This window comes from Trachypithecus francoisi, unplaced genomic scaffold, assembly GCF_009764315.1.
Source record: "Trachypithecus francoisi isolate TF-2019V2 unplaced genomic scaffold, Tfra_2.0 Lachesis_group1, whole genome shotgun sequence".
In the NCBI taxonomy this organism is placed as follows: domain Eukaryota; kingdom Metazoa; phylum Chordata; class Mammalia; order Primates; family Cercopithecidae; genus Trachypithecus; species Trachypithecus francoisi.
Genome location: NW_022681454.1, coordinates 179,961,533 through 179,977,590, shown reverse-complemented (window position 1 = coordinate 179,977,590; position 16,058 = coordinate 179,961,533). Strand labels below are relative to the sequence as shown.

At 45.0% G+C, this 16,058-nt stretch overlaps 1 protein-coding gene across 6 annotated transcripts in view; it reads right to left on the bottom strand.

Moving 5' to 3' along the window:
* Positions 1 to 623: 623 nt before the first annotated feature.
* The window catches only part of FAM149A (family with sequence similarity 149 member A), a 70,181-nt gene continuing 54,746 nt past the window's right edge, over positions 624 to 16,058 (bottom strand). For 3 of the 6 annotated variants that reach the window (XM_033215919.1, XM_033215921.1, XM_033215924.1), the window contains 6 exons: positions 13,068 to 13,171; positions 12,384 to 12,593; positions 10,452 to 10,572; positions 8,823 to 8,951; positions 8,657 to 8,738; positions 2,897 to 3,642 (listed from right to left, as the gene is read on the bottom strand). In XM_033215919.1, coding sequence (XP_033071810.1) covers positions 3,569 to 3,642; positions 8,657 to 8,738; positions 8,823 to 8,951; positions 10,452 to 10,572; positions 12,384 to 12,593; positions 13,068 to 13,171 — 720 coding nt within the window. In that variant the 3' untranslated portion in view covers positions 2,897 to 3,568. Of the gene's footprint in view, positions 3,643 to 8,656; positions 8,739 to 8,822; positions 8,952 to 10,451; positions 10,573 to 12,383; positions 12,594 to 13,067; positions 13,172 to 16,058 lie in introns of all 6 variants that reach the window. The other 3 variants (XM_033215920.1, XM_033215925.1, XM_033215923.1) reach the window with 2 other exon arrangements.

The following is a 16,058-nucleotide window of genomic DNA, read 5'->3' as shown; positions in this document are numbered from 1 at the left end:
AAAGTGCTTAATAAATGTCTGATGAAATCAAATCCATGATGATTACCACATAGGAGCATAACCTTCTGAACAAACATTACAATGGCGTGTTCATAAATTATGTAAAGCCTTTGCAAATATATATGGACATATACTTCGAATTTACTGGGGAAAGTTTGCTATGTAGGTAGAAATAATAAATACCTCTGTATTAGAAAATGCAGAATAGAGAGGTATTTGCCAAATGATACAAAAATTGGGAATCTAAAAATACTTTTATAAATGTAACACATTTTTGAAAACTCTTTTAACACTTTTATATTTTATTAGAAATTAAGGAATCAAAAATCCTACACAATGATCTGTAGTTATAAGAAAACAATAAAAATATAATACCCAAATGATATATAATATAAAAATGTACTTCTGAATTGGTGTAGAAATTTCATCTAGCTCAGAATAATATCAATATGAATGCTTCCTTTTATATCAAATTCACAAAATCTAGCAGTTTTCTATGGTATTTTACATTTTCTTAGATTAAAATTTCTTCATTCTTCCTTTGGTTTTGGATATACACATTTTAATTGATGTAGTCACTAATCTGAATTTAAAAATCTATCTCAGATGTACTTCAATTTTTCTAATTTTTAACAGATTAATTCTAAGGTAAGACTCATTTATTAAAGTAGATTATAAAAACGCTGCCCTAATTTTTACCTAATTAGCTTAAAAAGCACCATCCTTGATGTAAGCATTATTTACTAACCTCTAAATCTAATGTAATGTATAAATAAAATACTAACTTTAATATAGGGGTAAAAATCAGTGCAATGAGAAGGTCATTTTTAAAATCAATGACAGGGCCAAGTATCTATGTAATCTCTAAAATGGTACTTTATCTTCCAATTTAAATGTTTAGAAGACTCAAGATCACTGGAACTGGTTCTATTTTTAAAAATATTTTGGTTTTTACCTATATACAAATAATAGATTCTTATTTACAAACCTCTGAAGCCAAACAAGATAAAGCTACCATAAAGTATATTCGGTGGTTTTCAAAGAAAAAACATTTTATCCTGGATACCCTACCTTAATGTTAGTCTAGACTGAATATCCAGTGTTTTCCCTATTACGAAGCTTGAGGTCATAGAAAAGAATGAGATTATGTTCTTTGCAGAGGCATGGCTGGAGCTGGAAGTCATCATCCTTAGCAAACTAATGCAGGAACAGAAAAACAAATGCCATCCGTTCTCACTTCTAAGTGGGAGCTAAATGATGAGAACACATGGACACAGAGGGGAACAGCACACACTGGGGCCTGTCAAAGGGTGGAGGGTGGAAGGAGGGAGAGAATCAGGAAAAGCAACTAATGGACACTAGGCTTAATACCTGGGTGATAAAGTAATCTGTACAACTAACTCCCATGACACAAGAAGTTTGCCTGTGTAACAACCTGCACATGTTCCCCTGGACTTAAAAAAAAAAAAAAAAAAAAGGAAGTTTGGACTGAATAGGGAAGGAGTTGGATGGTTCCTGGAAATGGACATAAAATATCCTGAGTGGTTCTGAAAGAACAAGTGGGTCATGCTTTGAGCAGTAATGATGCACCAGAGAGCACCTAACCAGCAGCCCTATAACATGGGCTCCAGGCTACTCACATATCTAACTATTCCTCAAGTGTGAGAGCTGCTGAATTAAAACTGGCATTTGCTCTTAAAAGTTTCTATTGCTAATGTTTAGGAATAATGTAGAAAATTCTCAAAAATGCTTTGGTTTGCTTTGTGCAGAAAACTAAGCATTAGCAATCTTCCCCGGATGCATGGAGCTGTGACCACGGAAAAGAGGCCTGGACCTGGTGCTCACTGTTGCTGCTGCTGCCTAATGTGTCTCATTGCTATAGAAATGGAGTCAGCTGGCCGGGCGCAGTGGCTCACGCCTGTAATCCCAGCACTTTGGGACGCCGAGGCAGGCAGATGACCTGAGATCAGGAGTTCGACACCAGCCTGGCTAACATGGTGAAACCCCGTCTCTACTAAAAATACAAAAAAATTATCTGCGTGTAGTGGCATGCACCTGTAATCCTAGCTATCCAGGAGGCTGAGGCAGGAGAATCGCTTGAGCCCAGGAGGCAGAGGTTGTAGTGTGCTGAGATCGTGCCACTGCACTCTAGCCTGGGTGACAGAGTGAGACTCCGTTTTGAAAAAAAAGAAAGCAAAAAAGAAATGGAGTCAGCAAGGTGAAGGAGAAATATTCAAACAGAGGCAAGGCTCTAGGGTCATTTTTGTTTTGTCACTCTGTGATAAAGGACAACATTAGTGTTAGTCTGAACACATCTTTTAAAATTCCAGACATCTACAAGTAGGCAGTGATCCCTTCCCCTTATAGCCAGAAATCATCTGAAAATAATTTATTATGCATTTATATGATACATATGTGCATATATAGTTTATAAATCTAAGTTTATAAATATGCTCATATATATAACCTTATAAAGTTACAGTTTGGATTAGTAATAATTAGACTGATAAAATGCAATTATCGGACAGAAAAGAAGAAATTAGCTGATTTGAGATCTGAGAATATAAAAATGAGTGTAAGGACCTGAATCATGATCAAGAGATACAGTGAGGAGAGGGACAAGAGAAAGATATGCCTGAGCCTCAGCTCCGCTAATTCCTCTTCCCATTCTCTGCTCCACTTTCTACAGTAATGTTAGATGGGGATACATGCTCTGAAGAAAAGCCAAGCAGAGCAGGAGGACAGAGCAAGAAGAGACGAGGGCTCCGGGAAGGCGTCTCTGCAGAGGTGGCGTCTGAGCAAAGGCCAGCTCCTGATGGCACGCGGAGGGTGCGAGACTCCCCTCCCACGGAGGAGCTTCGACTGTAAACAATAAAGATGACATCATCGGCCATAACTTTTAATTACGTTTATATTTACATTCAACCCTAAGATCAATAAATGTGGGGTACTTCACGTGGACTGTCTGAATTTGAAGATGGAAACTAGAAAAAGAAAATTAGCTTGGGAGATTTCACCACTGACATTTCTCAAAAAGGTTTATGGCTGAAGCACTTTTTAAAAATGTATGAGAAAGTCAGCATGACTAGAACAATCTGAGTCTTATTCAGATTGACATATTGTCTCAAATACTAATATCTACTAATGTCTAGGATTTTGACAGAATTACTAATGAGACTAGAAAATACGTCAGAGTACAAAGTTATAAATGGCATGTTCCTAGATAATATATTCTTATATGTAGTTAGTATGTGAGTACAAACACATGCTAATTATGTTTGTGTATCATTGATAAAATGACGGATTGTAAACATACATCAGGGTCTTCTGAGCAAAGCCTACAGAACCTTGGAGATGCTTTCAGCAAGGCAGCTTGGTGGATTTGACTTTTACTCTCTTTAAAATGTAAAGTGTTCAAAATTAAGTGATTTATTTGTTTGCATTTTTCTCAGTCTAGCATCTCACACTGTCAGACACACAGATAAATAGAATACTTGTTCCTCCAGTTTTCAAGCGATAAGTGGTGTGCTGAGACCATGAGTGCACCAATGGTTCCAGCGAGGTGGTTTCAAGATGTCATTTGGAATCTCTTCTTTAAAGTCAAAGTTGTCCTCTGAAAAGATTTAGGCATATACTGTGAACCTGGAAACAGCAAGCAAGAGTTAATTCTTATTAAAATGTTACAAAGGCAACTACTCAGAACGGCTGTTTTGTATATTCCATGCAAATACTTAAAAATATTTTATGAATACACTTTTGTATAAATTAGGAAATAGTCATATGCAAAAACTGCCAATTAGGGTCCTGAGAAAAATGAAGGGCACTCCCCCAAAACCAAGTCGAGGTGCAGGCCGTGCGTCCTCCCAAGCTGGTGGATTTGCAAGAAGCTTCTATGCAGAGGCGAGTCCTGGCCCAGGAGGCTGAGGGAGCTCTACTTCCTGGCAGCTCTACTGCTTCCCAGGGGCAGGTGCAACGCCAGGTACTTTAAGGGATCCTTCTCACTACCTGGGATACCCCTTTGGCTCCTTTTTTTTTTCTATCACAGAAATAATAAAAGTTGGTAAGTTAGTAGTTCCCAGTGCTTTTTGACCTGGATGCAAAGCTAGCAAGGAGGTTATGTGCCTGTTTGTCAGAGAAAAAGAAAATAAACCCTCAGAAAGACAGGAAGATCCCTCTTATGGACCCTCGATCACTTTTGCAGATATAGAAATGACCTTTGACCATCAATAATAGCTGTCTCAGAGTTTCTGATAAGACCGCCTCCTCTGAAGCAGTGCATCTGGGCCTGACCCTGGGAACCAGGCCATGTTGGATGCCATCATGAAGGCGGATGTGGGTTACATGGGGAAGGGTGTCAGAAAGGCTGGGAGGAAGGCAGGAGTGTGGGTGTGACTGAAGGAGAAGGAAGACAGGAGCATGGGCGTGACTGAAGGAAGGCAGCACCACACGCTGCATGGAACCAACATCCGGCCTGAGATCAGGTGCTACCAAGGCCTGGCTTTTGCGTGGGAATGTCTCCCGCACAGCTGTGCCACCAAGAAGGACCCCAGAAAGATGTCGTTCGTAGAATCACTGATCGAAATGATTCAGAAATTCTCTTATGAGGATCCTGCTTATGATAAGCTCCACGAAGACTTAGACAGAGTTAGAGGAAAATTGAAACAGTTTTGTTCATGACTCAAGATTCAGCCTGACCTCGAAATTAGTGCAGAAGCTTCTGGACTTTGATTTGGAAGACGACCGATGGATGAACAAAGACGCAACATCAAGGAACAAAGGTCCCTCTGTCCCTCCGTCCCTCCATCCCTCCGTCCCTCTGTCCCTCTGTCCAGTGTTTAAAATGTGACTGAAGGCCAGACAGTGCTGGGAGATCCGGTGTTCAGTGGGGAAGGTTCCACTTGGGCAGGTGAAAGGGCCTCCTTCCCCAGGAGGTTTTCTGCCCCTCGGTGCCCCAGGGGTCTCTGCACACAGCCTGCCTGTTAGGGGCCCTGCCCGCTCTGCAGGCTCGGAGGCTGCTCACTGCTGGTCCCGAGGGCATTGGCTTGGCCAGTCCTCTCCAGCAGCACAAGCCTGGCTGGCCCTGGACAGGGTCACCCTACCTGGACTTGGATGCACAGTCTTGTTTTATAAATGAGACAGGGTTGACCTTCAATAGGCTCATGGGCGATCAGGATGAGTCCTTGGATATGTTGAGGCTTGTTATGCACCAGGCACCGTGTTACCTGCTCCGTGTTTTATTTAATCTCTTCAGGAGTCCTTGAGTGAGGTGCTACTCCCATTTTACAGATACGGAAGCTGAGACCCGCAGGGAATGCCTGGTCTCACAGCACCCAGCAGCAGAGCTAGGACTTGCGTGCCAAGGCCTGTGTCTCTCACCACCACCAGGCATGGCCTCCTCCGGAATGCACAGGCCGGCACCTACAGCCCTGGGCATCTCTGCCCTCCCTTCCAGGCTGCACAGGCCGTGCTGAGCCGCATGGAGCTCCAGAGAGTCCCCTGTGGCCAGTTTGCCTGTGCACCTGGTGGAAAGGAAGAAAAGCCAGCCTGATCCTGAGGAGGCCTGCACATACCTTAGCACTCCCCAAATGGGGATGAGCTTTGCAGCCTTAAAAATGGTTAAGGAAGGGAAATATTTTGAACCAAAGAACTAAATGTTAGCTTGTCATTATAGATGCAAAACCTCTTGGAGCTGTGCATTTGGTTGGCTGTGTTCTCCCTTCTAATAGCTCTTTTGTCTTGGGTCAGTAGTTAAGAGGCAGTGAGGTGCAGATGACCGGTGTAGACTGTTCTCTGGGTCCTGCATGAGTTAAGCGGCCATATGTGACTACAGTGTTAATGTACCTCCCGTGGGTGCCCCCAGAGTCCCTCCATACCGGCTCTACCCCCACCTCCTCTTCCAAAAAGCAGTGAGTGATACTCCAAAGGTGCCACCATGAATCCACTCTGGTTTTTAATTCATTCCCAAATGTCCTAGCAGATCGTGGTGTGCTGCCTAAGCTGGTGGCCAGAGAGGTGACTCCCCGTGTGAGCAGCGTGGTGGGCTGACGTTGACAGAGTGCTTAGGAGGACAGAAACAGCTTTTCGTTTTTGAGGGACAAGACTTAGGCCTTTCTGCTCCCAAGCTCTAATCTGTGTGTGAGGCTGCGCACGCCTCACCTGCAGCCTCACCTGGGGCCTGGGGACATCTGCATGGGGCACGCGCCTCATCGTACCGTCATCACAGCTCACACCTTTGAGCCACGTTCTCTCTACGTGGTGAGATCAGGGGCCTTGGCTGTGTTTTCCTTGGTGGATTTCTGTGTTTTGTAAGTTGTCTATTTTGATAATGTATTATTTTTATAATTGTAGAAGAAATGAATAGCATATTTCAAAGCAAAAAGTTACTGATAAGAGAATACACTGACTTGGCATTTGGTCAATGATTAACAGTGAAGATTTAAAACAAATTCCGAACCCAATTCCCACTCCAAACCCCCACTATGTGTGCCCAAACTACCTACTGGACGTCTCCGCTTGGGGTGCTACAGTCAGCATCCCCAAAAGTGAACTCATCAGAACCTCTCCAGTTCCCTCTCTCAGCACCAGCCGCCGCTGGCCATCCACAGAATCGTCCGTCAGTCCTCACTCCCTCTCTCTCTTGCGATGGTCATCTCCTCCAGGAAGCCTCGGCACCCTCCAGCCACCTGACAGGGGAGTCAGGTGCTCCTGTTCACCCCCTCACAGCCTTTTCCAGCTTGCCTGCCAGGCTCAATGCTCCCTGAGGCACAGACAGAAACACCCCTGCTGTTTGAATCCCAGCCTTCGGCACAGACCTTGGCACAGAGTGAGTGCTTGATACCCCATCCATGATTGATAAGCTAACTCGGGCACCTACTTTCCCCCAAGCATCTACAATTGTGTTAAAAGCAACACCTGGGCCAGGCGCAGTAGCTCATGCCTGTAATCCCAGCACTTTGGGAGGCCGAGATGGTGGATCACCTGAGGTCAGGAGTTTGAGACCAGCCTGGCCAATATGGCGAAACCTCATCTTTACTAAAAATACAAAAATTAGCCAGGCATCGTGGCATGTGCCTGTAATCTCAGCTACTCAGGGAGGGCTGTGGCCGAAGAATCGCTTGAACCCACGAGGTGGAGGTTGCGGTGAGCTGAGATTGCACCACTGCACTCCAGCCTGAAGAATCGCTTGAACCCACGAGGTGGAGGTTGCGGTGAGCTGAGACTGCGCCACTGCACTCCAGCCTGGACATCACAGCGAGACTTCGTCTTCAAAAAAAAAAAGCAACACCTAACCATGTAGCGTGGCTGCTTCTTAGAGAAGGAGCTGTTGCCATGAGAATGACGGCTAATGCTGCTAAGGAACATACAATGTCCAGAAAAGCAACAAAAAGCACAGCAGCCCAGAGCTATTAGCACAGGAGCAAAATTTTAAAGAGCTGAGGAATCCCTGACATCACTATACTACAGGGCGACAGAAGGGCTGACGAGAACAGATGGATCTGTGTTACACAGTGCTTACTTTCTACAAAATTTATTTTATTATTATTATTATTATTATTATTTTTTGAGACAGAGTCTCGCTCTGTGGCCCAGGCTGGAGTGCAGTGGCCGGATCTCAGCTCACCACAAGCTCCGCCTCCCGGGTTCCCGCCATTCTCCTGCCTCAGCCTCCCGAGTAGCTGGGACCACAGGCGCCGCCACCTCGCCCGGCTCGTTTTTTGTATTTTTAGTAGAGATGGGGTTTCACTGTGTTAGCTGGGATGGTCTCGATCTCCTGACCTCGTGATCCGCCCATCTCGGCCTCCCAAAGTACGAAATTTATTTTTAGGATTATATGTTTAAAATTCTCTGTAAAACAATAAATTATCCCTGAAATTTCAGATCATTTATAATACAAATGGTTTATACTTCATAATTTTTGAGCAATATATGCCTGGTATCTAGCTAGGTCCTTTTCACAGATTTCCAATAATTATTTTATCTACCCAGCTTCTTATAAAAGAGGAAGACAAGGGCCAGAGAGGTTGGGACATGCCTAGGGTTGCACAGCTGGTGGCAGAGCAAGGGTGGAAATCCAATGTCAGACTCTAGAGCAGCACACCTCATGATGAGGCCATGCTACCACCTTGAACAAGCGTGGGTGACTGTTCTGGAAGTGGAACCATCACCAGCCCGTATTCAAACTAGAATATCCTGCGAACAACACACCAGGCTGAGAATTCGTATTTCTCTGTAAAACCTTATGTTATAAAGTAATTAGCAAATCTGTGTTAATTTTCTCAGGCATTTTTATCATCAGATTTTCAAAGAGAATCTAAGATTAGAGTTCCACTTAGAAACAGAGCATGAAAACTCTATAGCAAACAAGGGACTGACTTCTCCCAAGACAGCATTCTTTCTAGAGTGAGGCCCCCAGTTCATGGAGAGCTTCTGGACATTTCCCCCTTCTTGACCTGACAGCAGGTGAGGGCATGCGTGTCTGTGCAGGTGCGCTCTGCGACCGAGGTTTCCGAGGGCAGGCCACAGGCCACAGACACTTGCTATTCCCTCCTACACGAGCGGAATAGGCTTATCAAGGTAGATACTCTTCCATTTCACTTTCCGAAACCTGAAATCTCACATATTACATCACTTTATTTATAAATGGAGAAAGGCTGACCTGTCAAAATACTTTGACCTGTCCATGTGTGAGCAGCAAATTCCATGTGTGTCAGTGAACTTTTCCGAGGCGTATCTGACTGCTGGAGGAAAAATAAAATCAGGGACAAATTTCATTTTTTTCAAATGTTTTTCAAAATTAAAGTTACAGTAAGCAGAGAACCCACCCAGAACGTATGGGTTGTGCTGGGCCTTGACAGCTGTTCCAGGGTAGCGGTTCTTTCTCGAAGACGTGATCGTTCTATACCGTCAGGCACAGCACTCGACACACGGTTTTGTGGATGCCTTCCTCTGTACTAAATGAAGGATAATATGTTCTCGTTTAAAATAAATGCAATCCTTAAAAACATAAAAGAAGATCTTTACATGCTCAATCATTCACTCATTTATTTGGAAACTTTTAGTTAGACATTACTAAGGATCAGGTCTCCTAAGGATAAATACCTGATGAAATATATTTTAATTATGTAACTGCACTATTAAACCTGATGAAATGATAGTGTCATAATAAGGAAAGAGAGATACAAAACCTTAATAGAAATGTAATTCTGCATTTGTAAAGCAGCAGGCTTTTTAATGTGATGTTTGCCTTTTTTTTTTCCCTGAGACGGAGTCTCGCTCTGTCACCCAGGCTGGAGTGCAATGGCGTGATCTCGGCTCACTACAACCTCCGCTTCCCGGGTTCAAGTGATCCTCCTACCTCAGCCTCCTGAGTAGCTGGGATTACAGGCATGCGCCACCACGTCTGGGTAATTTTTTTGTATTTTTAGTAGAGATGAGGTTTCACTATGTTGGCCAGGCTGGTCTCGAACTCTTGCCCTCGTGATTCACCCACCTTGGCTTCCCAAAGTGCTGGGATTACAGGCGTGAGCCACTGCGTCCAGCCGCCTTTTGTAAAATTATGTTATTCTAAGGTTAAACATGAACACTTTGCAACTCTTGCCTTCTGGGAATGGGTTCCAGTGCTGGGCTCAAGGTGGCACAGGGCATACAGGAGGAAACCTCACCCCAGGGAGGGTTTTTCTCTCACTATGTCTTTATGTTCCTACAGCTGGGGTCCTTCTGTGTTGTATAAAATGAATAGAGACAAGTTACTTGTGTGAGAGTGGAGGGCGGGGTGGCTGTAAACCTGGGGGCTGCCTGGCTCTGCATACGGACAGCAGCACACTCCCCAGACCTGTGCGACTGCGTGGCCGAGGGCAGCTTCACTGCAGAAGGTCTCACCTTCCACTGCAATACACATGGCAGAGGTTAGCTGTAAAAATGAGACCTGATAAAAAGGACCAGGGTCATCATTGACTGAGCTCATAATTTCACATCAGGAATTATTTAACACCTCTGAGTTCATTTGGTCCTTCTAACAATTCTTTAGAGGTAAGAATCATTAATTCCCTTGTATAGAGAACACTAAGGCTCAGGGAGATTAAAGTGACTTGTACCAAGTCATAGAAGAGAGTTTCTGTGGCAGGATCCGCGCGGACCTGCCTGTCTCCTGACCAGATCTCATGCTCTCTTCCTTGCTCCACTATCCTGTCAGAGATTTCCTTGACACCTGGAATTTCTGATTTAGTTCAAGACATGCTTTTATTTCACAAAACAGTGAATTAAGCCTCTCGCTCCCTGTAAATTCTCACAAGCCATTCATTTACTTTCTGGAAACAGATTACGAAGGCATTTGAATACAGCCACTCAGATCTTATGTTACTAGTTTCACTTGGAAGTGCCAAAGTTGTTTTTGTTTGTTTTCCAATACAGAAACTAAATGGTCCACTGAAATACGATGAAACCTGTCTTACAGAAGCAAGGGGGCATCCAGGAACTGCCGTATGCTGCTCCCTGGTCTCCACGCCTATCGGGGGGAACCTGCTCCGTGATGTCTGAACCAGCGGCGAAACCATGTGGTCCACGCCAGTCGGCCTGCAACACAGCATCATGTCACTGAGCACCCAGGTACATGGGTAACTGGCAAGTGACAGGAAATCTGCCAAGAGCTGTGACTTCTGTGTGATGGGCACACCGGAGGTCTTTCATTTCTGCTATTTGTGGTATTATCCTGATGCTCCCCAGGGAACTTATAGCAATCTGAAAACTGGGGGAAAATGTTATCTCGATACAAGTGGAAGACAGAGGATGGAGGGGAGAAGACGCAGAGCTGGTGTGTGTGGGGGCCAGAGGGAAAGTGAGGCTGGCAGGTGAGAATTCTCGCAGGTGAGAATTCGGGCAGGTGAGAATTCTGGCAGGTGAGAATTCAGGCAGGTGAGAATTCTGGCAGGTGAGAAGCCAGAGGACACAGGCGAGGTAGCATCACCAAAGGGGGAGGGCACTGGTCCCTCTGAAGCCACGGCTTCCCTCATATGTGTAGAGCACAGCTATGCACACAGAAAAACAGGCTGTCCGTGGGACTACAATTCCACGTGTAGGGAGAGCAATTGGGAAGAATGGTCTAAAAGGGCTCCTCAGGGTGGCAATAATAAAAAGAAAGCTGAAAAATCACCCGCTCACAGGGAGGGAGGGGTCAGAACACAGAGGGATTTGCACATGGAGGCATCTGAATGTATCTCAGTAGGAAACATAAAGGGTTTCTATTTGATGAAAGTTTCTATTTGATGAAGGAGGAGAAGGTGTGACGGGGGCCCAGGTAGGCTGGGGCATGAGGAGAAAGCCTGCCATGTGCTGCTGACTGGCACTGTGTGCTGCTGACTGGCACCGTCTGCTGCTGACTGGCATGGGGGGAAGCGAGGCGGAGGAGGGAGAGGGATCTTGAAGGAATCAGCACAGCAGACGCAACACAGCTGGAAACATCAGTCCCAAACTGTGAAAGAAACAGTCACCAATTAAAAAGCTGAAAGGGGGTTTCCGACTGCATCTGGAAAAAGTCTGGGTGCCAGGTAAGTGTTGGCAGCCGCCCACTCCCGAGCCCAGCTCCTGATAACCGCTCCCCTGCAGGCCGGGGGTCCAGTGGGTGGTCTCTAAAGCCTGAGAGCACTGGTGGGTGTGTCCGGGTGGGCCTTTTACTGGCGGGGATGACCTCTGGCAAGCTTAGCCTGTTTCCTCGTCTCAGATTTGGGATAGTATGAGTCTCAGCCATAGAAAGGTTTATGGTGGGGAATAAATAAGATCATAAATATAATTCATTTACCTGGTGCTGATAACAAAGAAAGCGATCAATAAACATTAGCTGTTATTATCAATGTAAGTATTGGCCGACACTGGTAAGTTGGCTGGAGGGCAAGAGACAAACACCTTTCTAATGAGGCCATGACGGGATGTGCATCCCTGAGATGGAAAGCTTTACTGAAACTCCCACATAGAGAGAAATGCATCCTTAAAGATAATCCGATAGGGACACAGTCCTTTTATTTTTATAGCATTTTATATACATTATTTTATTTAAACCTCCCCTTAAAAAGTATTAATTATGTAATTGAAAGGCATTAGCTAATTACTCATTTCACAGGTGAGACCACTGAACGCCACCCAAGGTCACCCCACCATCAGAGGCTCATTTCGCCTGTGTGACAGGGACACTGCCTGACCTTGTGTGCTAGTATGCAGCTAAGCAGACCACTGGAGCAAGCAGAACGTTAAATACTCAATGAACTCATTAGAAAAGCATCTGTGTAAAACTGGATGGAGGATGATTTCTCCGGGATGATCCATGAACCCTAACTGACAAGCGTCTAGGTCCTGCATGGCCTTTAGTTTACTACGAGAGAAACGAGACTCACAGTTTTGTTGCCCGAAGAACTTCGTCACTATAGATGTTGGGGGTTTTTAGTCTCTGTGAATCTGAAGCAAGAGAAGGCAGCCTCCAGGGCACCGGTGTTTGCTTTGCAGAAGGTGGTAATCCATGAGTGTCTGAGGCCCGTCCCAGTCTGTGCCGTGCGGAGGAGAGAGCACCTGCCCCTCCACCCGAGGCTTTGTCCTCCTTCTCATTCCTGGGAAGGAAATCCTGTGAGCTACTCAGCTGCAAGTGCTGGGATAACAGGGAACGCACCTGTCTGTGCTTAGCTGAGCACTGACTGTCTAGAACAGTCTGGCACCTAGAACACACTCCTAAACACTGGTTGAATGAATGAAAAGACCCATCATTTCCATTTCTGTTTCAAAGAAGAATCATCCACAGGAAGAGAGCTAAGGTTTTCACTGTTAGTAATCAGTCAAGCCCACAAGATTCAGAATTTCAGGACTACATTCCCCTTCCCCATCTCTCCCAACCAAATACACGGTAGTAACTGTCGTGTGGTTGGTACTTAAGGGTCTGTTTCTGCATTTCCAGACGTGCTCAGGCACATCCGAAGCCTGGGATTCAGTGGGACCTTCGTGATCTCATGCCCCCTGCAATCTTCAGTGCTCCAGTGTTTGCAGCCCAGGGAAGAGGCTGGGTAAGTACTACTGATTCTGATACGTACTGCGTTCTGTCGGCAAAATAGGTAGGTCTCCGCTGAAGCGGTTTTGCTTGAATTGTCATGACGCCATTCATGTCACTACAAAAACTGTTGGAGAAGCGATGAATCTGAGAACAGTAAAAAAAAAAAAAAAAAATTACAAATGCCCAGTGCCGTTCCAATGACTGATGCTTGTCCAAAATCAGCAGGAAACACACAGCACACTCACCAGCTAACTGGAGGAAAAACTAATAAAGGGGAGATATTTTATAAAGATGTGGGCTGAGACATTAACAACGAACTGGTTAATTCCCCGATAGTAGGGACATTCAGTACACCTGGCCAAAAGTGGCCAGCTGTGAGGGAGAGGTTCCTGCACCCGGAGAGGGTAGCTGCACGGGGTAGAAATGCCACCAGCCCAGGGTGACCTCGCAGGGAGGCGGCAGGGAAGCAGAGCCGTGCTTCAGTCTCCCCCCATGCTCTGAGATCCCAGAGGTTGGAGGGCAAGGAGCCCTGGTGTGCTCAACGTGTGTCAGCCTCTGGTAACTCCAGGGTGAGGAAGGCAGAGAGAGAACCGGGAGCAGCACAGGCCGGGCATCACGGCTCCTCGCTAGCCTGCTTGCCCGGACCGCTCCTCTCCTCCCCTCCCCTCCATACTTGCCTGGGTGCTCTTCCCAGAAGCAGTGAGATGGCCTGGGCCCTCGAAAGCTTCCGTCTGAATCCCAGCTCTCACTGCTTCCTGATTTGTAATTCTTGAAAGCTTACTTTGTTCTTAGAGCTTTAATGGCCTCATCTTTACATTGGGGAAAAATCATACGTACTTCACAGAGGTATTGTGAGAATTAAATGAGATGACAGAAAGTGTGAGCTAAGGGCTAAGTAATTCTCAACTCCCTCTTCAGTCCTACAACACGACCAACTAGGATTTAACATCGATTTACCTAGATGACAGGTTGACAGGTGCAGCAAACCACCATGGCACATGTATACCCGTGCAACAAACCTGCACATTCTGTACATGGATCCCAGAACTTAAAGTAAAATTAAAATTTTTTTTTAAAGAATAATATTTAGATTCAGGAGAACAGGATTTCTGGGACTGGAATTCTGTTCTAGTTCATGAACAGATGTGGCAACCACAGTCATATGCAGAGGAATAACTTAAGAGCTTTCATAATTACCACTAGAACATCTTGAGTATTTCAAAACAGGCTCTATTTTTATTGTTAACTTTGCTGTCCATTTATTTTTTTAACACTTATCCAAACAGAGTAATTATAAAAACAAAACAGCTATTTTAAAAATGCCTCAGCTTCTAGAATTTCTGTATTTTCCAGGTCTGTTTATTTTGCCTAATATTAAAAGGTTCATCCACTGCTCTTTTTGTGATATTCATGCTGCCTATTTTTTTAAAAGTGGGAAATACTGTATTGAATTTGTCAGAGCAGTTTAAAGAGACCAAAAAAATACAATAAGCAGGTAGCAATTCCACAAGTTTCTTTAGAACAGAAAAGGCACAGAAGACTTCTTGTAAAGCGCTTGCACTAGAGAGTGAAGCAAGCCTCTGAAGTGCTCTGTTCTCCCCACTGCCCCCCGAAGCACGGATTCTGTTCAGGCCTGTGTCCTTTCAGTCTCACAAAGATCCATGGTTTAGGTGCTCCTGTGCCAGGTGCACAGTTTTGCTTTTGCTTTGAAGAGCCTCCCTTCCTTCCTCATCTTAACAAATCACACCTATCATTTAGGGTTTGGTTCATATCTTACCCTACTCTGTGAAAAGTATATTTTTCCTCTGACCCCCAGAGCACTTAGGATCCAAAACACATCTAATTATAAAATATACATAATTACAAAATATTACATCTAATTTTAAAATTACACAAAAATCTAATTACGAAAGATTATATATACTATTAATATATAATTAGCATCTGATTATAATAAAAGGTAACACTTATTGAACGCCCACTCTACACCACACACTATACAAAATGTTTTCTCTCCTTTAATTCTCACAGCTTCCTACCTCATAAATCAGGAAATTGAGGTTTTGAGAAACAGGGACTGATTTAAAATCATGGAGTATTAAATAAAGACGTCAAGCTCAGAACTAGTAGTCTATATATGCAAGCTTCACTCTATCAGCTAGACTGCCTCCCATGTGGGGAGGTGTGCACGTGTGTGTGTGGTGTGGTGGGGTGTGTGTGTGGTGTGTGGGAGAACGTGTGTTGTGTGTGAAGGTGTGTGTGTATGTGTGGGGTGTGTGGGTGTGTAGGGGGTGTGTGTGGGGGGGTGAACATGTGCGGTGTGTTGTGGGTTGTGTATGCATGTGGTGTATGTGTGTGGTGTGTGTATGGTGTGTATGTGTTATGTGTGCACCTGTGGGGTGTGCATGGTGTGTGTATTTGGTATGTGTTTGTATAGTGTGTGGTGTGTGTGTGGTGTATGGTGTGTGGTGTGTGTGGTGTGTGTGTGGGGTGTGTGGGGTGTGTGTGGTGTGACTGGTGTGTGTGGTGTATGTGTGTAGTGTGTGTGTATGTGGTGTTTGGTGTGTGGTGTGTGTGGTGTATGGTGCGTGGTGTGTTTGTGTGGGGTGTGTGTAGCGTGAGTGGTGTGTGTGGTGTATGTGTGTAGTGTGTGTGTATGTGGTGTTTGGTGTGTGGTGTGTGTGGTGTGTGGTGTGTGGTGGAATGTGTACAGTGTGTATGAGTGGTGTGTGGTGTGCATGGTTGTGTGTAGTGTGTATGTGGTGTGTTTGGTGTGTAGTGTGGTGTGTTTGTGTGGGGTGTGTGGGGGGATGTGTGCAGTGTGTGTGTGGTATCTGGTATGTCTAGTGTGTGTATGTGAGTGGTGTGTGTGGTGTGTATGTAGTATGTGTTTGGTGTGTGTGTGGTGTACGGTGTGTAGTGTGTTTGTGTGGGGTATGTGGGGGGGATGTATGCAGTGTGTATGAGGGGTGTGTGTGGTGTGTCTAGTGTATGTGTGGTGTGTCTAGTGTATATGAGTGGTGTGGTGTGT